We start from the raw sequence: 22,123 nt of genomic DNA on the forward strand, positions 1-22,123 counted from the left end.
AAAGACATCAAATAACTAACCAGTTTGTACTTTGACAGTTATGATTTGAGAGGCATCAGTTAATCCATGTATTCTTTTGATTGGAAATTGATCCGGATCTGTAGAAAAGATTTCCACCTGTACAATATCCTGTGGCTTAGCTCCATATTGCAGTAGAGTCTCATTATTTTTAAGAATCCTTCCTAAAAATGACATGAAATTAGAAGAAGAAGCATTCGTAGAAGTATGGCAAAGAAATAACTATACATACTAATTTCAAGGGGATGGAAAATGTCAAAGATGATTATATAATAAACACATATAGTTTAAGTACTGAATAGAATATTGATGATGTTCATTCCTTGCTGTAATGTTAGTACAGAAAACTCCACAATGGGAAAAGTTAAGATGCAAGAATTCAGCATTATAAGCTACAACTCTCGTAGGATTTCTCATCAGAAATACAAATACATAATAACCATGAAACTCCGTAACTATTTAAAAACAAAAACAAGAAAAACCCATATTCTATAGCAAAATCATATTCTAGACATTGACTCTCCAAAAAATCTGTGTGTTATATGTAAACACAGGACATATCTTTATCAGGGAAAAATTGATTTTCATACCCATCCCTCTCTCCAGTACAGAAAAGCATATACTCAGAGTTGCATCGTTCCCCTTCTGTTCCTATAGTCAGAAACTCATATAAAGAAATTCATGAAAAAGTGGGGTTAAGCCTCAGGTCTGTGCTGGAAAAAGTGTACATCACTCTATTTTTATGTTATTTTTTGTCTTTTTTTAGTTCTATCTCCTTTTATTGGTTTATTCTATAAATTGACCCAAATTTTACTTCTCTATTTTAAGGAATAAAAAATATGCATAATGTTAATGGCTGCTGTTTTGATAGAATCTATATCACTCTTCCAATGCATGGTCTTCCTAAATTACAATTAAGAATTTAAACATAGCAAAGGTTTTGTTACCCTCCTTCTTAGAAATAATATCAGATACCGCAGCCTACTTTAGCTATGTTTAAGAAAGCACAAAGTTCCTTGAGTTTCAATTTCACATCCCAAATTCTTAACTTAAAAAATTAATATGAATATTATATGGACTTTGTGATAGGTTGAATAATGGCTCCAGAATATATCCATGTCCTAATCCCCAGAACTTATTCCAAATGCCCTTAGAGAGGATGGAAGGGAGATTTGACTACAGAGGAGAAGATGATAAACCAGAAGCAGAGAGAGATTTGAAGATGCTCTGCTGCTTGCTTTACAGATGGGGGAAGGGGCCATGCAAGGTGTACAACTCTAGGAGCTGGAGAAGACAAGGAGCAGATTCTCCCCAGGACCCCCAGAGGAGGAACAGCCCTGCCCACAGGTTGGCTTCATTTGAGTGAAACTGGCCTACAATTGCCGGCACTCGGGACTCTAAGAGGAATCACGTGTTACTACACTTGTGGTTAATTTTTACAACAGCCACAGGAAACTAATACAGATGCCCAGAGCCCTCTTCACTCCTCTGGCTTGTGTAGTAGGCTTAGTCCCACCAAATTTGAACTCCAATTCGCAGACGAGAAGAAAGCACCTATGTTAGAGGGAAGCTGACACAGAATCCGCTCTTTTACTGTCGTGGCTCACGTAAGCCCGGTACCCAGTGGAGATGCCGCCACTTACAATACAGCGAATGAAGGTCATGAAGTACAAAGAACAGTCTCAGATACCACTGGCTAGTTACTCCATTCTCAAAGTGCTCTTTCTTCTCCAATTTGGAACTTCATCTTATAGTTAATGCCAAGCAGTTTCAAATATCCTTTTTGGAGTCATACGTATATTTAAGTTCAGACCCTGTCACTCATTAGCTGCGTGAATTTGTACAACTTTCTCAAGCTTTAGTTTCCTTCCTTCAAAAAAAAAGTTAATAAAATACCTACCTCAAAGGGTTATTGTGTGGACTTAATGATAATGTGATAATGACGCAAAATATCTTGTAGATGGACTAGCACATGGTAAGTCTTAATAAATTAACCATCGTGATTGTTATTACTAGTAATTATTTAAATGTTCGTGTTGTTTCCCTATCCAAGCTTTAATAGTCAGTTGTTTGAATGCATGAGCATCTTAATTTGTAGCACATTCATTATAATAGTTTTTTAAAAATAATTTTGAAATTGAACTTATTGTTTTTTCTTTGATTTGATGAGGAATTTAATAGGTAAGGCTTACCCTCTTTTTAGTGTTTAGGATTTTCCCACAAAAAAGTATTCTTATCTCCATGGAAACCTTTTTTGTGTGTGGCATTTTATAAGTTAAGAGCAAAACTTTTTAAACTAAAATATTAGCCTCTGTGCAGACATATTCTATAGAAACATTTATTTAGCCATGTTGCTCTCACTCCCTCTATCACAGTTACAAATACCAAGTCCTCTCATGACATAAGGCTACAATAAAGTGGGTTACTCAGTATTGCCCACAAAAATATAAATAAACTTGAACATCATAGGATTGTGAATTGACCTTAGTGTATAAAGTCTGACAGATAAACCATTTTTAGTCCTCTTCTTATTCTCATTCCTCATCTACTTCTCTCAACCTCATTGCCTCCCACTCCTCACAGAGAATCTACTTCTAGCCACTCTAAACTTATCACTTCCCCAAAGTCCCAGATTTTCTCACCCCTTTGGGACTAAGCACAAGTATTATCATTTCATTAAATGAAGCTTTTTAGAATCTCCCACTTTCCTTCCTCTCTGTTCTCAGAGTGTTTTGTGCTTATCTCCATTAAAAAACATTTACACATTATGTGGTAACTATTGCATACATTGTCTTTCTGACTAGTCTATAAACAATTTGAGAACAAAGATTTTGTTTCATGTTTCTTTACATCTTCAGTTCTTAGCTAAGTATTTAGAACAAATATATACTCAATAGGGGGCAGCCCGGGTGGCTCAGTGGTTTGGCGCTGCCTTCAGCCCAGGGCGTGACCCCGGGGTCCTGGGAATGAGTCCCATGTCAGGCCCTGCATGGAGCCTGCTTCTCCCTCTGCCTGTGTCTCTGCCTCTCTGTCTCTCATGAATAAATAAAATATATATATAGCCTCAATAAAAATGTGTCAAATGAATGCAGAATCACAATATAATGTTCCAACAGAAGATAACAATATATTTTAACAAATCAAAGATCTTGATTATTTACTGGTAAAGCTAAAGAAGTCTTGGTAGGTTTTGTTAGCTTCCAAACTTACCTGCATATCTTATCTGCAGTATATTGGATGGAATAAGTAATTGGTATGAAAAATGATCCTTGAGGTATTTTACAATGGTGTCTATTTTAAAAGGCATTATAATTTCCTGGCCCACAGGAAAAAGCACAACTTTTACTGTAGATAAAAAGAGAAAAGAATCATAGTCAAAAGCAAGGGTCAGCAACCTACAGTCCATAAACAGAGAATTATGGGACAATTTTTAATAATATTGAAGGCAGATTGCCCCTGCCATGTTCCCCCACTGCACCTCCATGATAAGAGTTACATTTTAATATCTACAGGAAATGACATTCAGATTTTATTTTGCAGATTAATCCAGAATCTCAATAATTAGCATCAGTGGTCAACACCTGCACCCCAACTCCAGCTTAAAGTTCAGATCCTTTTTCCATTCTCTGCTATGGGTATCAGTGCACATTTAGAATTAACTCTTCAGTCAGAATAGCACAAGAAATAGGAAAACTAAACTGCTTTTAAAGATTCCCAATATTTGGTATTAATTGGTACTAATCTGGTATTGGCATCTAGTATTATATTCTCAGATATAAATACGGGAACAGCTCAGAAAATCAAGCATTTTTGTGTACTGAGTACTGGAACATGAGACCCTGAGACCTACAAGGTGTCCCTGAACTTATGATGTGCACACTTTGGTTACATATCGATAGCATGCATCAGTAAATCAGTGCATACTCATCAAGTTAAGAAAATCCAATAGAGGGGGATTCCTGGGTGGCTCAATGGTTTAGTGCCTGCCTTCGGCCTGGGGTATGATCCTGGGGTCCTGGGATCAAGTCCCATATCAGGCTCCCCGCAGGGAGCCTGCTCTCCCTCTGCCTGTGTCGTCTCTGCCTCTCTCTCTCTCTCTCTCTCTCTCATGAATAAATAAATACAATCTTTAAAAAAAATCCAATAGAGAAATTTTCAAAGTAAAAGATCTCTAAATCCATTCTTCTTTCCATAATTGATTTATGTCTACAGTTACTAAAATGAGAAACAGAAAAAACACTCTTAATTACAAATATTTAGAATAACTACACACTAATCTACTTTTCACAAAAATAGGCATTACATGGCTCACTAGCCATTCTATAAAATAGCAATTCAAGACACTTACATATTAATAATAAAAACTTTTCAAAAGTTTAATATAATGGGGTAAACTTTCTTCTTTTACATCTACTGACTTTAAGTTTTAATGGAGAAGATCAATAAGTAAGATGGAGGGGAGAGTACAAACTGTAGGCTGAAAAAGTTTTATATATTTCTAGATGCCTGACACATAACAATTTTCATAAAGCTAAATGAGACTTTTATCAATAATCTCAGAATGAAATTTAACCAGGCACTGTTGATGCTAAGGTTCTTTGAGATTGTTAAAATTTACTTTCACAGCTATCAACAAAGAAAACACTTTCATAGATGTTAAGTCATCAGAAGGCTATTCTAGTTGTTCTATGGATTCAAAATTCTATGGTTAATATATTTTAACATTTTCATAACAGTGACTTCCTAAGCTCTGGGAAAGGGAGGTGTATGAATTTGTGAGCCTCAGAAAGTACAGGACTAAGACAACTTTATTCTAATCCCTAAGTATTTGTTATAAACTACTATCCGGCAATCACAGAAATACCAAAAAATGGAGCCCACGGGCGCCTGGCTGGCTCAGTCAGTACAGCATGTGATTCTTGATCTCGGGGTTGTGAGTTTGAGCCCCATGTTGGGTACAGAGGTTACTTTAAAAAACAAATAAACAAATGGAGACCAAATTTATAGTGAATAGTGAAAACGAGGGATAACAGCTTCAGTTAGGTATAATAGGGCTTAATTAATTTCTTCTCCTTCCTTCTCATTCTTCTCTTGTATGGATACACCACACAAGGGTAAACTACTCCACTGGATTCAAAAGCTACATTTCATCAGCCAAACAAGCTGCTGTTATTATTGTTAAAAGATGGCCCCATATTCACCACCCTATGGATGAACAATTTCAAAAACTTATGGACAAGAGAGAGAAGTAGCAGTCCGTTAATCAGCCAACTAAGCTGGTTCTAGATGTAACCACTTTCTTGCTGCTCCACTTTGGCTTTTTTACCAGCAATGTAGTGGTAACTCCTACACGCCATGAATCTTATGCCTTTAAAATTAAACAATATAAAAATAAAATAAAATAAACAACAATTCAGGACAACAATTTTTCTGAAGCTAAATATAAAGTTAACACTAAGAAAAAGTGTGGAAATATATATAAGTAACGAGATAAGAGGAATGAACTCTGGATATGAAACTAAGAAATCTGGAGTCAAGTTCCCTTCCAACTCTATCTAGCTACGAACAAGTAATTCCAAAGAGGTATGCAAAAGAACGACAATTGTACTCAAGAATTTGCCCATTTTACCAGGTCCCTAAACATTTTAAAAACCTACTTTATTTAGGAAAGATGGATCAATATCAACTTAAAATGTAACGGTGTTCATCTATTCAGGGAAAACATATACTATAGAATAGAGTACCTTCACACTTAATTAAGAGATTAAGTGGTAGCGGCTACAGAGGTTTGGTGGGTGAAGGGAAGGAAAAGTACGCAATATCAAATATAAAACAAATCTTCAAGCAAAATAAATTTGAAAAAGCAACCATTCTTCAAAACGAGGAAAAGAGATTCCTGTCTTCCCTAAGTAATACCTGTTGCTAAAGGATCTTTCATCGATGCTTTCAGAGATTCCTTTATCGCCTTTATCTTATCCAGAAATGCCAGAGATCCAGCATGTGAAAACTGTTTGGCTGACTGCACTGCATTGTCATGTTTAGTGAACTTGTGCTTTACAGAATTTCTTCGAGAGTATGAAACTCGTTTGGGGAACAAAACTTCTTCTATGAGTTGTTCTTCATCTTCTGGCTCCTCGTTCAAGAAGCTCTGGTCATTTTCCTCTTTAACATGTGTTGTGTGGCCTTCACTGGATGGTGTGACTTCAGATTCACTGCCTTCTGCTTGACCTGACTCTGGAAGCTCCTCTGAGGAAACTGGAACATTGATAGTCTCAAAAGCATCATCATTTTCTTCTGATGCAGTAACAGCATTCTGAGCACCAAATTCTTCTTCCCGATCAGACATTTTTCTGAACCAAAAAAATATATGTATTTATTAGACATAAAAAATTCTTACACCAAATATCAAATTCAGTGCTGGTGTACAGTGATGTTCATAACATACTGCAATGTTGCTCACTACTTTCTTTTAAATACTGATTATTTTAGTAATGGCATTAGGTAAAAGCACCGGGGAATTTTTAATAAAAACACCATGAAAAGTAAAAATATCACTAAACGAGAACCTCAAAACACAATAAATTTGAGAAAAATCTACTGTCAAGAATATATTGAAAAATATTTCAAAATATATTGTCACCGCTTCCCTATCCAATGAACAATGCCTTGTGAAAGGGCTTATTTGAAAAGCTTTCTTTCTGAATACAAACTAACACAGGACTTTTATTTCTGGTATTACAACCGATCAGAAGCTGTAAGGGATCTGCCAGGGACCCAGCAACCACACCCTGGATGGTACGCACTCTTTGTAGTAGCTTTGTTCTCACAAACTGTAGCAAGTCTCCAATGACTTTTGTTCCCCACAACAATCAAGTGTGGGTTGATTTTGGAGCTGCCTGGGGCCCGAGGTACAGCAATCTAGAGCTCTGGCTTGGGAGACTGTGACAGCACCCAGGACCTGGGGCCAGAGTGGGCTTGGGCAGCCAAGGGCCAGGCTGCAGGGGCAGCAGCGGGATCAGAGCTCTGAGGAGCCAGTACATCAGGGAGCCTACCTGTAGAAACTGGCAGCCAGCAAGGGAGGATGGAAGTGGCCTGGAGGTGTATTTCTATGGCAAGAGCAGGGGCGGATTAAAATTTGGAACAGTAGTGAAGTGGGAAAGCTGTGTTTGGGGCTAACACATTAAGCACAAATCCTTACATAGAAAAAAAAAAAGCGGCAACTGGTCCAGCGTTTGAAGTAAGTGTCCGTTTTCCTATGGAATCACACACACATCACCTAGCAGTCTGTGTGCCCTGATGCAGTGAAAAACTACATTCACACCAAATTTGCTTGCGAAAGTACACGAAGCCCCTATGCTCGATCTCGAACCCTGCAAACAAATGTTCCTCGGTGGAGGCACGACCCACATACTAGGAGACAGGAAGGGGCCGACGACCGACCCTGCGGCTCAGCCCTGTACGCGAGGGCTCCCCGCCCGCCCGCAGCGGGCCCGGTCACCGCCAACGCGGCGCCTCCGCCAGCAGGAGCACCTGGGCGCGGCGCGGAGGGGGAGGGCGGGCTGAGCCGGGGGCCCCGGGGCTTCGCTGCTCACTGCGCCGCCGCTCCAGGTGGCATCATCCTTCCGTGGACCGTTCAGACGTGGACGTCTGAGACTTTAAGAGTTGCTCAGCAGGGAAGACAGCCCCGGTGACGACCACACGGCCCTGCCCCTTCACCTCCCAGGCACGGTCCCCGACGGGCCTACGAGGCCGGCGTCACTGCTCCGGGGGACCCAGTCCTGCCTGGGGCCAAACAAACCTGTTGCATCTTTAAGTTTTTTAGGAGGCTCGGACACGAGCGTGGGGAGCGGAGGGTGCCACGGAGGACGCTGTTCTGAAGCCGCCCATTTGCCACCCGGGGCCGTCGCCCTGGGCGCCCGCGGTGTCCTGCCGCCCGACCGGGTCAGCACGCGTCCGGCTTCCTTCCCACCACCCGGCGGACTCGGGGCGCCGGGAGACGAGGCGCCACGGCCCCGCCCACAACTCTCCCCGGCCCCGCCCATCCCAGAGCATCTCGGGGCTCCAGGTCTGAGCCGCCGTGAGGAGAGCAGGGAACGTCGTGCAGGTGTGACCCCGATACAGGCTGCGAACCCCTGGGGTCACTATCTGAGCACGCGGGGTACGGGGTGCGGCCCCCTCAGCGCTGCCAGGAGCCGCCCGATGCCCCCCGCACGACGGCCCGAGTCTGCGCCCCGGCTCCGCCCCCCGCCCAGGCCCCGCCCACAACTCTCCCCGGCCCCGCCCATCCCAGAGCATCTCGGGGCTCCAGGTCTGAGCCGCCGTGAGGAGAGCAGGGAACGTCGTGCAGGTGTGACCCCGATACAGGCTGCGAACCCCTGGGGTCACTATCTGAGCACGCGGGGTACGGGGTGCGGCCCCCTCAGCGCTGCCAGGAGCCGCCCGATGCCCCCCGCACGACGGCCCGAGTCTGCGCCCCGGCTCCGCCCCCGCCCAGGCCCCGCCCACAACTCTCCCCGGCCCCGCCCATCCCAGAGCATCTCGGGGCTCCAGGTCTGAGCCGCCGTGAGGAGAGCAGGGAACGTCGTGCAGGTGTGACCCCGATACAGGCTGCGAACCCCTGGGGTCACTATCTGAGCACGCGGGGTACGGGGTGCGGCCCCCTCAGCGCTGCCAGGAGCCGCCCGATGCCCCCCGCACGACGGCCCGAGTCTGCGCCCCGGCTCCGCCCCCGCCCAGGCCCCGCCCACAACTCTCCCCGGCCCCGCCCATCCCAGAGCATCTCGGGGCTCCAGGTCTGAGCCGCCGTGAGGAGAGCAGGGAACGTCGTGCAGGTGTGACCCCGATACAGGCTGCGAACCCCTGGGGTCACTATCTGAGCACGCGGGGTACGGGGTGCGGCCCCCTCAGCGCTGCCAGGAGCCGCCCGATGCCCCCCGCACGACGGCCCGAGTCTGCGCCCCGGCTCCGCCCCCCGCCCAGGCCCCGCCCACGGCCCCGCCCACGGCCCCGCCCACAACTCTCCCCGGCCCCGCCCATCCCAGAGCATCTCGGGGCTCCAGGTCTGAGCCGCCGTGAGGAGAGCAGGGAACGTCGTGCAGGTGTGACCCCGATACAGGCTGCGAACCCCTGGGGTCACTATCTGAGCACGCGGGGTACGGGGTGCGGCCCCCTCAGCGCTGCCAGGAGCCGCCCGATGCCCCCCGCACGACGGCCCGAGTCTGCGCCCCGGCTCCGCCCCCGCCCAGGCCCCGCCCACGGCCCCGCCCACGGCACCGCCCACAACTCTCCCCGGCCCCGCCCATCCCAGAGCATCTCGGGGCTCCAGGTCTGAGCCGCCGTGAGGAGAGCAGGGAACGTCGTGCAGGTGTGACCCCGATACAGGCTGCGAACCCCTGGGGTCACTATCTGAGCACAGGGGGTACGGGGTGCGGCCCCCTCAGCGCTGCCAGGAGCCGCCCGATGCCCCCCGCACGACGGCCCGAGTCTGCGCCCCGGCTCCGCCCCCGCCCAGGCCCCGCCCACAACTCTCCCCGGCCCCGCCCATCCCAGAGCATCTCGGGGCTCCAGGTCTGAGCCGCCGTGAGGAGAGCAGGGAACGTCGTGCAGGTGTGACCCCGATACAGGCTGCGAACCCCTGGGGTCACTATCTGAGCACGCGGGGTACGGGGTGCGGCCCCCTCAGCGCTGCCAGGAGCCGCCCGATGCCCCCCGCACGACGGCCCGAGTCTGCGCCCCGGCTCCGCCCCCGCCCAGGCCCCGCCCACGGCCCCGCCCACAGCCCTTCCCGGCCCCGCCCACGGCCCCGCCCGGCCCCGCCCACAGCCCTCCCGCCGTCGCGGCCCCGCCCACGGCCCCGCCCACAACTCTCCCCGGCCCCGCCCATCCCAGAGCATCTCGGGGCTCCAGGTCTGAGCCGCCGTGAGGAGAGCAGGGAACGTCGTGCAGGTGTGACCCCGATACAGGCTGCGAACCCCTGGGGTCACTATCTGAGCACGCGGGGTACGGGGTGCGGCCCCCTCAGCGCTGCCAGGAGCCGCCCGATGCCCCCCGCACGACGGCCCGAGTCTGCGCCCCGGCTCCGCCCCCCGCCCAGGCCCCGCCCACGGCCCCGCCCGGCCCCGCCCACAGCCCTCCCGCCGTCGCGGCCCCGCCCACGGCCCCGCCCACGGCCCCGCCCACGGCCCCGCCCACGGCCCCGCCCACGGCCCCGCCCACGGCCCCGCCCACAACTCTCCCCGGCCCCGCCCATCCCAGAGCATCTCGGGGCTCCAGGTCTGAGCCGCCGTGAGGAGAGCAGGGAACGTCGTGCAGGTGTGACCCCGATACAGGCTGCGAACCCCTGGGGTCACTATCTGAGCACGCGGGGTACGGGGTGCGGCCCCCTCAGCGCTGCCAGGAGCCGCCCGATGCCCCCCGCACGACGGCCCGAGTCTGCGCCCCGGCTCCGCCCCCCCCCCGGCCCCGCCCACGGCCCCGCCCACGGCCCCGCCCCCCCGATGCCCCCCGCACGACGGCCCGAGTCTGCGCCCCGGCTCCGCCCCCCGCCCAGGCCCCGCCCACGGCCCCGCCCACAGCCCTTCCCGGCCCCGCCCACCGCACGCTGCCGCTCCGAGCCCCACATCGCAGAAACAGCCAGAGACGGACAACAGGAGCTTTGCATGGACTGAAGCGAAGGTGGAGCTTCGTCCCGCGGCCAGGCAGCCCCGACCCCGCGGGACAGCGCCCGCACACAGCTCCGCGCCCCGCGCCCGGGCTCCCGGGAGCTCCAGGCCGGTCTGCGGAGGGGCCAGGAGAGGCAGCCAGAACCTGTCCTCCCACCTGACCGAGGGACGCAGCCACCGGGTCGCTGAGGTTTCGAGGGAGCCGCGTCCGCACGGGCCCCGCCGCTTTCTCTGATGCTCGCCGCATCCTAGCAACGGCCGTGCCGCCAGCGCCGGTCCCGCGAGAAGAGGCGGCGCTCCCGCGGGATGAAGGCTGCGGAGAGGGGCGTGGCCGGGGCCCGGGGGGCGTGGCCGGGATCCGGGGGCGGGGCTAGGAGCTGGGCCGGGGTGGGGCGGGGCTAGGGGCGGAGCCTAGCGTCGGAGCTGGAGCTGGGGGAGTCCAAGGGCGGGGCTAGCTTTGGGACGGACCTAGGGGCGGGACGGAGCTAGGTGGAGCCTAGAGGCGGGGCTGGAGCTAGGCGCGGGGCAGACCTAGGTGGAGCGCAGGGGCGGGGCAGAGGCTAGGGGCGGGGCAGACCTAGGGGCGGGGCGGGGCGGAGCTGGGGGAAGCCCCGGGGCGGGGCGGGGCGGACCCAGGGGCGGGGCTGACGGGCCGGGGGCGGGGCCGAGAGGGAAAGCCGGGGGCGGGGTCTGGTGCTGGGCACCCAGATCCCAGAGTGAATGCGGCGCTACTGTCCAAACTCCCTCATACACTGTGCGAGGGCACAGTTCTCAGAACCAAACGCTGACAGCAGTTTGGTTTATAGATAAAAAATCAGGATTGGTGAAAACACAGAGTGAGAGTGAAAACCTTGACAGAGGAGAACATAGTCCAAGGCGTTAGGTGCCACTTGGCTTATGTTCAAATTAGAACTTGGCTCTTAGCATCCTGGCAGCCTAAGAGAAAGGGGAGACAGGGGCTATTTCCTCTTCTAAATCAGGAGAAGCAAAGGTTTTGTTAATCACGGAATCATCTTATAGGTATTTTTCCATTGCTATAAATTCTGCAAATTAGGGTTTTTAAAGAAGCACGTTTATTGGGGAAAACGATGAATTCTGCTCCTCTTGCAAATATATTGGTAACTATCATGTATTTTCATTTTCATTAGTTTCCATGAGTCTTTTTTAATTGTCTAATTTGCTGGTTGACCCTCTTCCTTTAGTGGGATGCCCAAACACTGAGTTTCTTCCAAATTTCTTCTTCTGATTGAGTTGTAGTTTCAAAGCATTGTGGTCTGAAAATATGCAGGGCACAATCCCAATCTTATGGTATCAGTTGAGACCTGATTTGTGACCCAGTATGTGGTCTATTCTGGAGAAAGTTCCATGTGCCCTTGGGAAGAATGTGTATTCAGTTGGGTTCGGATGGAACGTTCTGTATATATCTGTGAAATTCATCTGGTCCAGTGTATCATTTAAAGCCCTGGTTTCCGTGTTGATGTTCTGCTTAGAATATCCCTCATTGGCTGAGAGTGTATTATTGTAAAGTATCTCTTTACTTTGGTTATTAATTGATTGACGGACTTGGCGGGTCCCACATTAGGGGCATAAATATTCATAATTTTTAGTTCTTCTTGTGGAACAGATCCTTTAAGTACGATATAGTGTCCCTCTTCATCTGTTACTAGAGTCTTTGGTATAAACCCTAATTTATCTGATATTAGGATTGCTACCCCAGCTGTCTTTTGAGACCATTTGGAAGGTAAAGGAGGCTCCACCCCTTCGTTTTCAGGCTGGAATTGTCCTTAGGTCTGAAAGAGTCTGTTTAGCTTGTGTTCTCCTCTATGATATTAATGGATTCTTCTCTCACATTTAGATCTTTCATCCATTTTGAGTTCACCTTTGTGTCTGGTGTAAGAGAATGGCCCAGTTTCATTCTTCTGCACGTGGCTGTCCAATCTTCCCAGCACCATTTATTGAAGAGACTGTCCTTTTTCCAGTGTATATTCTTTCCTACTTTGTTGAATATTAGTTGACCATAGAGATCAAGGCCCATTTCTGGGTTCTCTTTTCTGTTCCATTGATCTATTTGTCTGTTTTTGTGCCAGTACCGCAGTGTCTTGGTGATCACAGCTTTGTAGTACAACTTGAAATCTGGCATTCTGATGCCCCCAGCTCTGGTTTTCTTTTTCAATATTTCCCTGGCTATTCGGGGTCTTTCCGATTCCACACAAATATTTTTTTAAGATTTTGTTTATTTATTCATGAGAAAGTGAGAGAGAGAGAGAGAGAGAGAGAGAGAGGCAGAGACACAGGCAGAGGGAGAAGCAGGCTCCATGCAGGGAGCGACGTGGGAGTCAATCCCAGGTCTTCAGGATCATGCCCTGGGCCAAAGATGGTGCTAAACCATTGAGCCACTAGGGCTCCCCCATACAAATCTTAAGATGATTTGTTTCAGCTCTGAAGAAAGTCCACCGTAGGGATCCCTGGGTGGCTCAGCGGCTTAGTGCCTGCCTTTGGACCAGGGCGTGATCCTGGAGTCCCAGGATCGAGTCCTGTGTCGGGCTCCCTGCATGGAGCCTGCTTCTCCCTCTGCCTGTGTCTCTGCCTCTCTCTCTCTATGTTTATCATGAATAAATAAATAAAATCTTTAAAAAAAAAAAAAGAAAGAAAATTGTGGGCGACTGCGAACTAGCTGGAGTAACTGAACCAAACCAGGCCCGGACTTGCGTCCCTCATTCACTCAAAAGGCTCGGGAGCCTAAAGGGTAAATAGTTGGTAGACGCTTGAGAAAGGGCTTGAGAAATGGTTCTCAGGGCTCGCTTGTACGTGATCGCCCACATTACACAATAGATACAACTTATACTGACCTGGTCATAAATGTAAGTAAGGGTCTGTCTGTCCTTGCTGGTCTGTTTACCAGACCTAATATTCCTTTGAAGTATGCACATCTGGAGCAACAAGCTTATCTATTTACCAAGGTCTTCTGGCACCTGTGAGTCTGTCTTGCATGCTGAGAAAGGGGAACTTTGGAGGGTTTCACAAACCTGCTAAAAATAAACACCTTCTTGGCTTTGTTTTGTTCATGCTATAAAATGTTGTAAAACCTTGAATAAAGCTGGAACTGCTTGGACATCATCCACAGTGTCCCTCCTGTCCCCATCTCTTTACTTTTATTTTCCTCATCCCCTTATCCTCAGGACCCTGATCGTGTTGCTGCAGCGCATGCAACAGAAAGTCCATGGTATTTTGATTGGGATTGAATTAAATGTGTAAATTGCCAGGGTAGCATTGACACTTTCACAATATTAATTTGTCCAATCCATGAGCACGGAATGTTTTTCCATCTCTTTGTGTCTTCCTCAATTTCTTTCACAAGTATTCTATAGTTGTTAGGGTACAGATCCTTTACCTCTTTGGTTAGGTTTATTCCTAGGTATCTTACGCTTTTGGGTGCAATTTTACATGGGATTGACTCCTTAATTTCCCTTTCTTCACTCTCATTGTCTCAGGGTAAAGAAATGCCACTGACTTCTGGGCATTGATTGTGTATCCTGCCACACTGCCAAATTGCTGTATGAGTTCTAGCAATTCCTGGGGTAGAGTCTTTTGGGTTTTCTATGTACAGTGTCATGTCATCTGTGAAGAGGGAGAGTTTGACTTCTTCTTTGCCAATTTGAATGCCTTTTATTTCTTTTTGTTGCCTGATAGCTGAGGCTCGGACTTCTAGTACAATGTTGAATAGCAGTGGTGAGAGTGGACATCCCTGTCGTGTTCCTGATCTTAGGGGAAAGGCTCCCAGTGCTTCCCCATTGAGAATGATGTTTGCTGTGGGCTTTTTGCTATGGCTTTTAAGATGTCGAGGAATGTTCCCTCTATCCCAACACTCTGAAGAGTTTTGATCAGGAATGGATGCTGTATTTTGTCAAACGCTTTCTCTGCATCCCTTGAGAGGATCATAAGGTTTTGTTTTTTGTTTTGTTTTGTTTTGTTTTAGGATCATAAGGTTCTTGTTTCTTCTCTTATTGCTGTGATCTATCACGTTGATTGTTTTATCAATGTTGGACCAACCTTGCATCCTGGGGATAAATCCCACTTGGTTGTGGTGAATAATCCACTCAATATACTGTTGACCCTATTGACTACCATCTTGGTGAGAATTTTTGCATCCGGGTTCGTCAGGGATGCTGGTCTGTAATTCTCCTCTATGGTGGGGTCTTTGTCTAATTTTGAGATAAGGTAATGCCGGCCTCTTAAGATTGGAGGTGTTCATGCTCTTTATACCTTCAAAACAGCTTCACTAGAATAGGTATTATTTCTTTTTTAAACTTTTTTTTTAATTTTTTTTTTTATTTATTTATGATAGTCACAGAGAGAGAGAGAGAGAGAGAGGCAGAGACACAGGCAGAGGGAGAAGCAGGCTCCATGCACCGGGAGCCCGATGTGGGATTCGATCCCGGGTCTCCAGGATCGCGCCCTGGGCCAAAGGCAGGCGCCAAACCGCTGCGCCACCCAGGGATCCCCTTTTTTTTAAACTTTTGATAGAATTCGCCTGAGAAGCCAGTTGTCCCTGTCTTTTATGTCTCTGGAGTTTGATGATGACTGCATCACGTTCTAACCTGGATATTAGTCCGTTAAGGTTCTCTGTCATCTCATATCACAGTTTTGGAAATTTGTGGTGAGGGTAAGGGTGGTGGTTAGGCTTAGAGGAAGGGGTTAGGGGTTCGGGGTTAGGGTTCGGGTTCAGGTTCGGATTGGGGCTCGGGTTAGGGTTCTGGTTCCGGTTTGGGATTAGGGTTCAGGATTGGGTTCAGGTTCGGGCTTGGTTTAGGGTTCAGGTTCAGGCTAGGGTTCGGTTAGGGTTCAGGTTTGGGTTCAGGGTTGGGGTTAGGGGTTTGAGTTTGGGTTCGAGGTTAGGGGTCGGGTTAGGGGTTCGGGTTTCGGTTAGAGTTCGGGTTTGGGTTCCAGTTCAGTTTAGAATTTGGGTTCGGGTTTGGGTTCAGGGTTTGGGGTTAGGCTTACGGTTAGAGTTCGAGATAGGGTTCAGGATAGGATTCGAGTTCGGGATAGGGTTTAGGGTTTAGGGTTCGGTTTCGGGATAGGGCTTGGGTCCAGGTTTGGGATAGGGTTTAGGGTTAGGGTTCAGGTTCCGGTTCGGGTTAGGGTTCCAGTTCTGGTTCAGGTTAGGGTTAGGGTATGGGTTAGGGAATGGGTTGGGGTACTAGTTATGGTATGGATTAGGGTATGGGTTAGGGTACGGGTTTATGGTACAGGTTAGGGTACGGGTTAGAGGTTAGGGTAGGGTGAGGGTACAGGTTAGGGTATGGGTTAGGGTATGAGTTAGGATACGGTTTTTTGTACCCCATTTTTTGTCTTCAAGCCCACCATATCTGGGGTGGCACCTGCCTGCACGTCTGAACCGTGCACCATCCTGTAGCTGGACACGTTGCACCGGGAGGGTGGGGAGGGAGTTCCATCGCTGGGGGGGAGGTTTGATGATGGCCTGGCCGGGAGGGGGTCCGGGCGGCTCAGGCCGGGCGACTGGGCCCGGGGAGGCCGGCTCCTCCACCCTGGGCGGTGGCTCAGAGGCCGGAGAAGGGAGGAGAGGCCCGGGCGCCGGGGACACTGGCTCCAGGCCCAGGGGCCTCGTGGGGAACTCCTCAGGTCCCGCTGGAAAGAGGCCGACGGGGTCAGCGTCTCCAGCAGGCTGTGTGTCCCCCGCTGGGGGCCCCGGGGGTCCTCACGGCTCCCGCGTGGCCCCCCCCGGCCTGACCCTGTGCTCAGCCCCCCACACTGCTGCCCGGGCCCTGCAGTGGGTACCCGCCCGCCCGCCCGCCCAGCCCTGGCCTGGGGTCCCCGAGGTTGGAGCAGAAGAGGAGAGCCCCAGAGATGAGGACGGGGGCCCCGGGGGCTCTGTCCCCTGTGGGCGGCCCCAGCAGGCCGAGTCGGGAGGGGCCGGGGCCCTGAGCCCACCTGGCGGGGGCAGGTCGCACCGCATCCTGCGGAGCTGGGTCATGGAGGCCCGAAGGTGTCTGAGCACCGCCTCGTCCTCCAGGGCCCAGGGCTGGGCCAGAGAGTCCTGGAGGAACTCCCGGAGCCCTTCCAGGGGCAGCTTCAGGAGGCGCTCTGGGCGGTGGGCGAGAGTCAGACCCAGAGGGCCCCGCCCTGGGGCCCCCGGGGCCCCCAGGCCAGCGGCTGGGGTCCCGCTGTGCCCAGGAGCGCCGCGGGCAGTGCGCTGGCCGGGGTGGCCCCTGCCCGCTGCTCCACTCGGGGAGCCCCGCTGCACCCGCCTGCCCCGCCGTCCCCCCACCCCAGGTCTGGGTGCTGCTCAGAGCCCAGGGTCACCGCCCCTGCCCCCCGCCCCCGGCACACCTGGGCTCCCGGGGGCTCACTTACTCCTGTGCACCTTGAGGATGGTATAGGCCATGGCCGTGAGCACCCTCTCCCCATCCAACACGTAGGCATCCCACAGCTTCAGGGTGAGCGAGAAGGGGGTCTAGGGGGACGGCGGGGTGGGAGGAGCGGCCTGAGCAGGGCCCCTGGGGGGCTCGGCTGGGGCTAGGCTAGGCCTGCCATCTGGCCCCCGGCTGCCTCCGACGAGGCCCCGCAGCCTCCCCGTGCGTGCCCTCCTCCCAGGGAGATCAGGGACTCCAGGCCGCTCCGGGGTCCGACCCCGGCCAGCACCTCCCGCACCCCTGGGGGCACAGACTCTGCCCGCACTTGACGACACCACGCCTCGAGAGGACCCCAGGCTGGCCGCCCGATGGGCCGAGGGCCCGTCCACACCCCGGGCTGACCCGGTCCCGTGGGACCCGGAGGAGCCAGGAAGGCACAGGGCCCCCCGCGGACCGCGGCTCCGGGTCTGGGGTGCGTTCCCGGCGGCCCATGCAGCGCTGGGACGGGGGACTGGGGAGACACCAGGGGATGTCCTGGGGGACGGGGTGCAGACAGCTGGCCCCAGCCCCCCACCACGTCCTGCCCGGGGCCCAGGACGGGCTCTCATTTGGCCTCGCGGGGGCTGGGGCCGGGCAGTTCCTTGTCCCTGGAAGGCAAGAGACACAGAGCCCTGAGGCCCCAGCCCCACAGCCACCCCCCCCCCCAGTCTGCACCCAGGTGCAGTCCTTGGCAGTGCAGGTGACGGCAGTAGGACGCCGGGCGGAGGGCCGGGGCTGCTCCGATCGGGCCCGTGGCCCGCAGTCCTGCCGCTTCAGAGCATTTCTTACGGAGCCACCTAGACAGGGCCGTGTGTGCACATGTCACCGTCCTCACCCTGCTTGTGCCGTGAGACGACCAAGTGTCTGCGCGGTGACCCGGCGCTTGGCTCCCACGGACCTCCTGTCCGCGTGTCGGGAGGGGGCCGCGGTGACCGGAGCCACGGCGGTGGGCTGGGCCGGGCAGCCTGCGTGGGAAGGGTGTTGGTGTGGTCAGGCCCCACGAGCAGGGTGTAGGTGTGCTCGCACACGGCGCACGCTCAGCGGGCCGCCCCAGGGACCCCGGCCCTGCCTTGGGGCCCTCGTGCCGCACACGGTGGCGTGGAATTCCTGCTCACGCTGGAGACAAAGCGAGTGCGTGTGTCAGAACCTGAGCTGTTGGTTCACGCCTCTGAGCAACTCCTTTGACTTTTTCCCTAGATCTTTAGCGATTAAGGAGTTTTTTTTCGAAGCCCAAGTACAACCACATTTTGAAGCCAGAAGACTGTCTGTCTGAACCGTGCACCATCCTGCAGCTGGACACGAGAACCGTGCAGATCCCTGACCTGGAGGTGAGAGCCCCGGAGGCTAAGTGGGCGGCGCACGTACCAGACTGTGCGAATACACAGATTGAGGAACCTTGCCTTTGATTTTCCGAGTCTTGTCTTTTTTATGCTCTGATTTTGTAGTTTTACATTATTTTTTCACGGACCTCTTTAACACCATCAGTCATTTTTATATTTATGTTTAATATTTTCAGCATCTTGAGATTCTAATAAATTATATCTAGTTTCTTCAAGGATTTCAAGTTAAAAATTTTTTTTCTAAGTTGTGCTGCCGTGGATGACAAAATTCTTAATTCTTACTCTTACATTCCCCCTGTTGCCACGAGGTGGCGCGTGTGCATTCAGGAGCGTCTCATTTTAAGGGTGTGCTTGGAGGTGCAGAGCTTGGGAGCGGGTGCCTGGAACCCCCTGGAGCTCAGCCGGGAGCTAAGCTGTTGGCTCTGCACTTAGTTTCGCAGTATAGAGGGCCCGGTTCTTTATGCCAAGAATGAGAAGAAATAGGATTCCACTCAAATATGGGGCCAGAAAATGAGGCAAGTGAGGCCCACGTTGCTTGAAACCTTTTCTGATTATCTGCCGCATGTGAATTTGTGCTGCCAGCTTTAGTGGTTCTTTCCCGAGGAGCAGGTTTGCTGTGTTTGGCTACACTAGCAAGTTGCATCCACAGTTACTGGACTAGACGTGGGCCCGGCAGTGCAGCGGCATTGAGCGGGGCTGGCGGGGGGACAGCTGCTAGTTCCTGCCCGGAGCCCTCCCGCCTGCTGTCACGCGCTCACGGGAGCCGCGTCCCTTCCTCATCGTTGCCTGAACAGACCATGAGCGGCGAGCTGCACTTTGAGATCAGGAAGGCTGGCGCGCTGCATGGATTCACCGCCTGGTTCAGTGTCCGGTTCCAGAGCCTGCAGGAGGACGAGCCGCAGCTGGTGCTGAGCACAGGCCCGTTTCACCTGTGAGTGTGCAGAACCCGCAGGGGCTCCGCTGCCCGGGAGGAGCGGGTGCAGGTCCCCTGCCGGGTGGCCGTCAGGGAGGCAGCAGTGTGTGCAGGTGGGGGACCGGGACCGTGCCCCACCCGCCCCTGCCCTGGGCTGCCCTGCCTGCCCTCTGACCCCTGCATGAACGGGCGGAACGCACTTTGCCTGCCTCAGTTGCCCTGGACGCTGCTTCAGCTTCCCATGGTCTAATACAAGCACAACCCATGGAATTGTAGGGGCTTTTAACTCCCCAAGACTTTCTTGGGGAAGGTCAGTGTTTCTTGAGACAATTTTTTTTTTAAAGATTTTATTTGAGGGAGAGAGTGGGCGAGAGAGCACATGAGCAGAGGGTGGGGGAGGGAGAGGCAGATGCCCCGCTGAGCAGGGAGCCCCATGCGGGACTCGATCCCAGGCCCCAGGGTCATCCCTGAGCCGAAGGCAGACGCTCCCTGGACCGAGCCCCCAGCCGCCCCCGGGACACTTCTGTGCAGTAGCATCTTGACGCTGCTCGCTGCTCGGACGGGCCGGGCGCTGCGGTCTGCCTTGGAGCTGGACCCAGCAGCCCGGCAGCGCTGCCTTCCTGGGGCCTCCGTGGGCCTGCGCGGTAGGTGCCCGGGCCGGGGCGGGCAGCCGCGCTGCTCGGGTCAACACTGGCCGCAGCGGGAGTCCTCGGGGCCTCGCGTCCGTCCGCACCACAGGAGCCAGGCTGTTGGCCAGAGCGTCCGTGGAGGTGGCGGGGCCAGGCCTCCGGCCGCCCTTCGCGGTCCCAGCACACAGATGCCAGCTGTTGCCAGTCGAGGGCGGGAACTCAGGCCCCGGGGGTCGTGCGCCCGCACACGGTGGGGTGGGGCAGGCAGGTGCTGAGCCCGGGCAGCGCTCTGGGACGCGGGGACAGGGGCCCTCACGGCGGCTGGGGCCGGAGGGACGTGAGGGTTGAGCATGACCCTGAGGCCGTGGAGCCGTGTCCTCAGGGCCTGCAGAACCTGAAGAGCGCGGAGCGTGACCGTTTGTCCCAGATGTCGCACTTGCCACACCCCCTCCAGCCCGACTCCCAGGGGCAGTGACCTTCCTGCGCTGCGGAAACTAGAACTCGGCTTGGCAGCCTAGGGACCAGGCAGGGACGCGGTAGACGCCCCGTGCCAGGGTGCGGGGCCCTGGGAGCACCCAGAGCCGCGTGCTCGCTGGGCTGTGGCCCAGTCCCTGGCGCCCACAGAGGCCTCGCCGTGGGCCTGGTGCGTCTGCCCCGCGGGGGAGCCTGGGGGCCCCCCCACAGAGGTGATGCGTGCCCCGTGGTTTGCAGAACCACCCACTGGAGGCAGGTGCTGTTTATGATGGACGAGCCCGTGTCCGTGCTCTCGGGAGATGTGGGGTCTTGTGTGGAAGTGACGGACCAGCTGAGCGCCACGGACATGTGCCTCCTCCACACGGGGTTTCTCTGCAGCACAACTGAGCCTGTGACCACATCTCCCGAGAGCATGGACATGGGCTCGTCCATCATAAACAGCACCTGCTTCCAGTGGGTGGTTCTGCAAGACACGGGGCACGCGTCACCTCTGTGGGGCGGACCCCCAGGCTCTCCCGCGGGGCAGACGCACCAGGCCCACGGCGAGGCCTCTGTGGGCGCCAGGGACTGGGCCACAGCCCAGCGAGCACGCGGCTCTAGGTGCTCCCAGGGCCCAGCACCCTGGCACGGGCGTCTACCACATCCCTGCCCGGTCCCTAGGCTGCCAATGCCGAGTTCTAGTTTCCGCAGCGCAGGAAGGTCACTGCCCCTGGGAGTCGGGCTGGAGGGTGAGTGGCAAGTGCGACATCTGGGACAAACAGTCACGCTCCGCACTCTCTGGGTTCTGCAGGCCCTGAGGACACGGCTCCACGGCCTCGGGGTCACGCTCAGCCCTCACGTCCCTCCGGCCCCAGTCGCCGTGAGGGCCCCTGTCCCCGCGTCCCAGAGCGCTGCCCGGGCTCGGCACCTGCCTGCCCCATCCCACGGTGTGCGGGCGCACGACCCCAGGGGCCTGAGTTCCCGCCCTCGACTGGTGACAGCTCGCATCTGTGCGCCGGGACTGGGAAGGGCGGCCGGAGGCCTGGCCCCGCCAGCTCCACGGACGCTCCGGCCAACAGCCTGGCTCCTGTGGTGCAGACAGACGCGAGGCCCCGAGGACCCCCGCTGCAGCCAGTGTTGACCCGAGCAGCGCAGCTGCCCGCCCCGGCCCCGGGCACCTACCGCACAGGCCCGCGGAGGTCCCAGGAAGGCAGCGCTGCCGGGCTGCTGGGTCCAGCTCCGAGGCGGACCGCAGCGCCCGGCTCACCGGAGCAGCGAGCAGCATCAAGATGCTACTGCACAGAAGTGTCCCGGGGGTGGCTGGGGGCTCGGTCTGGGGAGCATATGCCTTGGCTCAGGGATGACCCCGGGGCCTGGGATCGAGTCCCGCATCGGGCTCCCTGCTCAGTGGGGCATCTGCCTCCCCCTCCCCTGCCCCCGCCTCTGCTCATGTGCTCTCTCGCCCACTCTCTCCCTCAAATAAAATCTTTAAAAAAAATTTGTCTCAAGAAACACTGACCTTCCCCAAGAAAGTCTTGGGGAGTTAAAAGCCCCTAAAATTCCATGGGTTGTGCTTGTATTAGACCATGGGAAGCTGAAGCAGTGTCCAGGGCCACTGAGGCAGGCAAAGTGCGCTCCGCCCGTTCATGCAGGGGTCAGAGGGCAGGCAGGGCAGCCCAGGGCAGGGGGGGGTGGG

General features: G+C 53.6%; 2 protein-coding genes across 6 annotated transcripts in view; both read right to left on the bottom strand.

The window, feature by feature from the left end:
- IQUB (IQ motif and ubiquitin domain containing) overlaps window positions 1–10,948 on the bottom strand; it is a 51,796-nt gene extending 40,848 nt beyond the window's left edge. For 2 of the 5 annotated variants that reach the window (XM_041727378.1, XM_041727374.1), the window contains exons 1-4: window positions 7,817–8,030; window positions 5,935–6,368; window positions 3,229–3,363; window positions 21–182 (exon numbers count right to left, since the gene is read on the bottom strand). In XM_041727378.1, coding sequence (XP_041583312.1) covers window positions 21–182; window positions 3,229–3,363; window positions 5,935–6,364 — 727 coding nt within the window. In that variant the 5' untranslated portion in view covers window positions 6,365–6,368; window positions 7,817–8,030. Of the gene's footprint in view, window positions 1–20; window positions 183–3,228; window positions 3,364–5,934; window positions 6,369–7,816; window positions 8,031–10,612; window positions 10,623–10,836 lie in introns of those variants that run through there. The other 3 variants (XM_041727375.1, XM_041727376.1, XM_041727377.1) reach the window with 3 other exon arrangements.
- Window positions 10,949–15,738: 4,790 nt separating this feature from the next.
- On the bottom strand, window positions 15,739–17,748 carry LOC121474593 (vegetative cell wall protein gp1-like). The gene is made up of 4 exons (XM_041727520.1): window positions 17,055–17,748; window positions 16,632–16,784; window positions 16,111–16,328; window positions 15,739–15,879 (listed from the first exon to the last, which is right to left on the bottom strand). The coding sequence occupies exons 1-4, from the start codon at window positions 17,083–17,085 to the stop codon at window positions 15,739–15,741; spliced, it is 543 nt and encodes a 180-aa protein (XP_041583454.1). The 5' UTR covers window positions 17,086–17,748.
- Window positions 17,749–22,123: the final 4,375 nt, after the last annotated feature.

This window comes from Vulpes lagopus, chromosome 13 (assembly GCF_018345385.1).
Source record: "Vulpes lagopus strain Blue_001 chromosome 13, ASM1834538v1, whole genome shotgun sequence".
Taxonomy (NCBI): Eukaryota; Metazoa; Chordata; class Mammalia; order Carnivora; family Canidae; genus Vulpes; species Vulpes lagopus.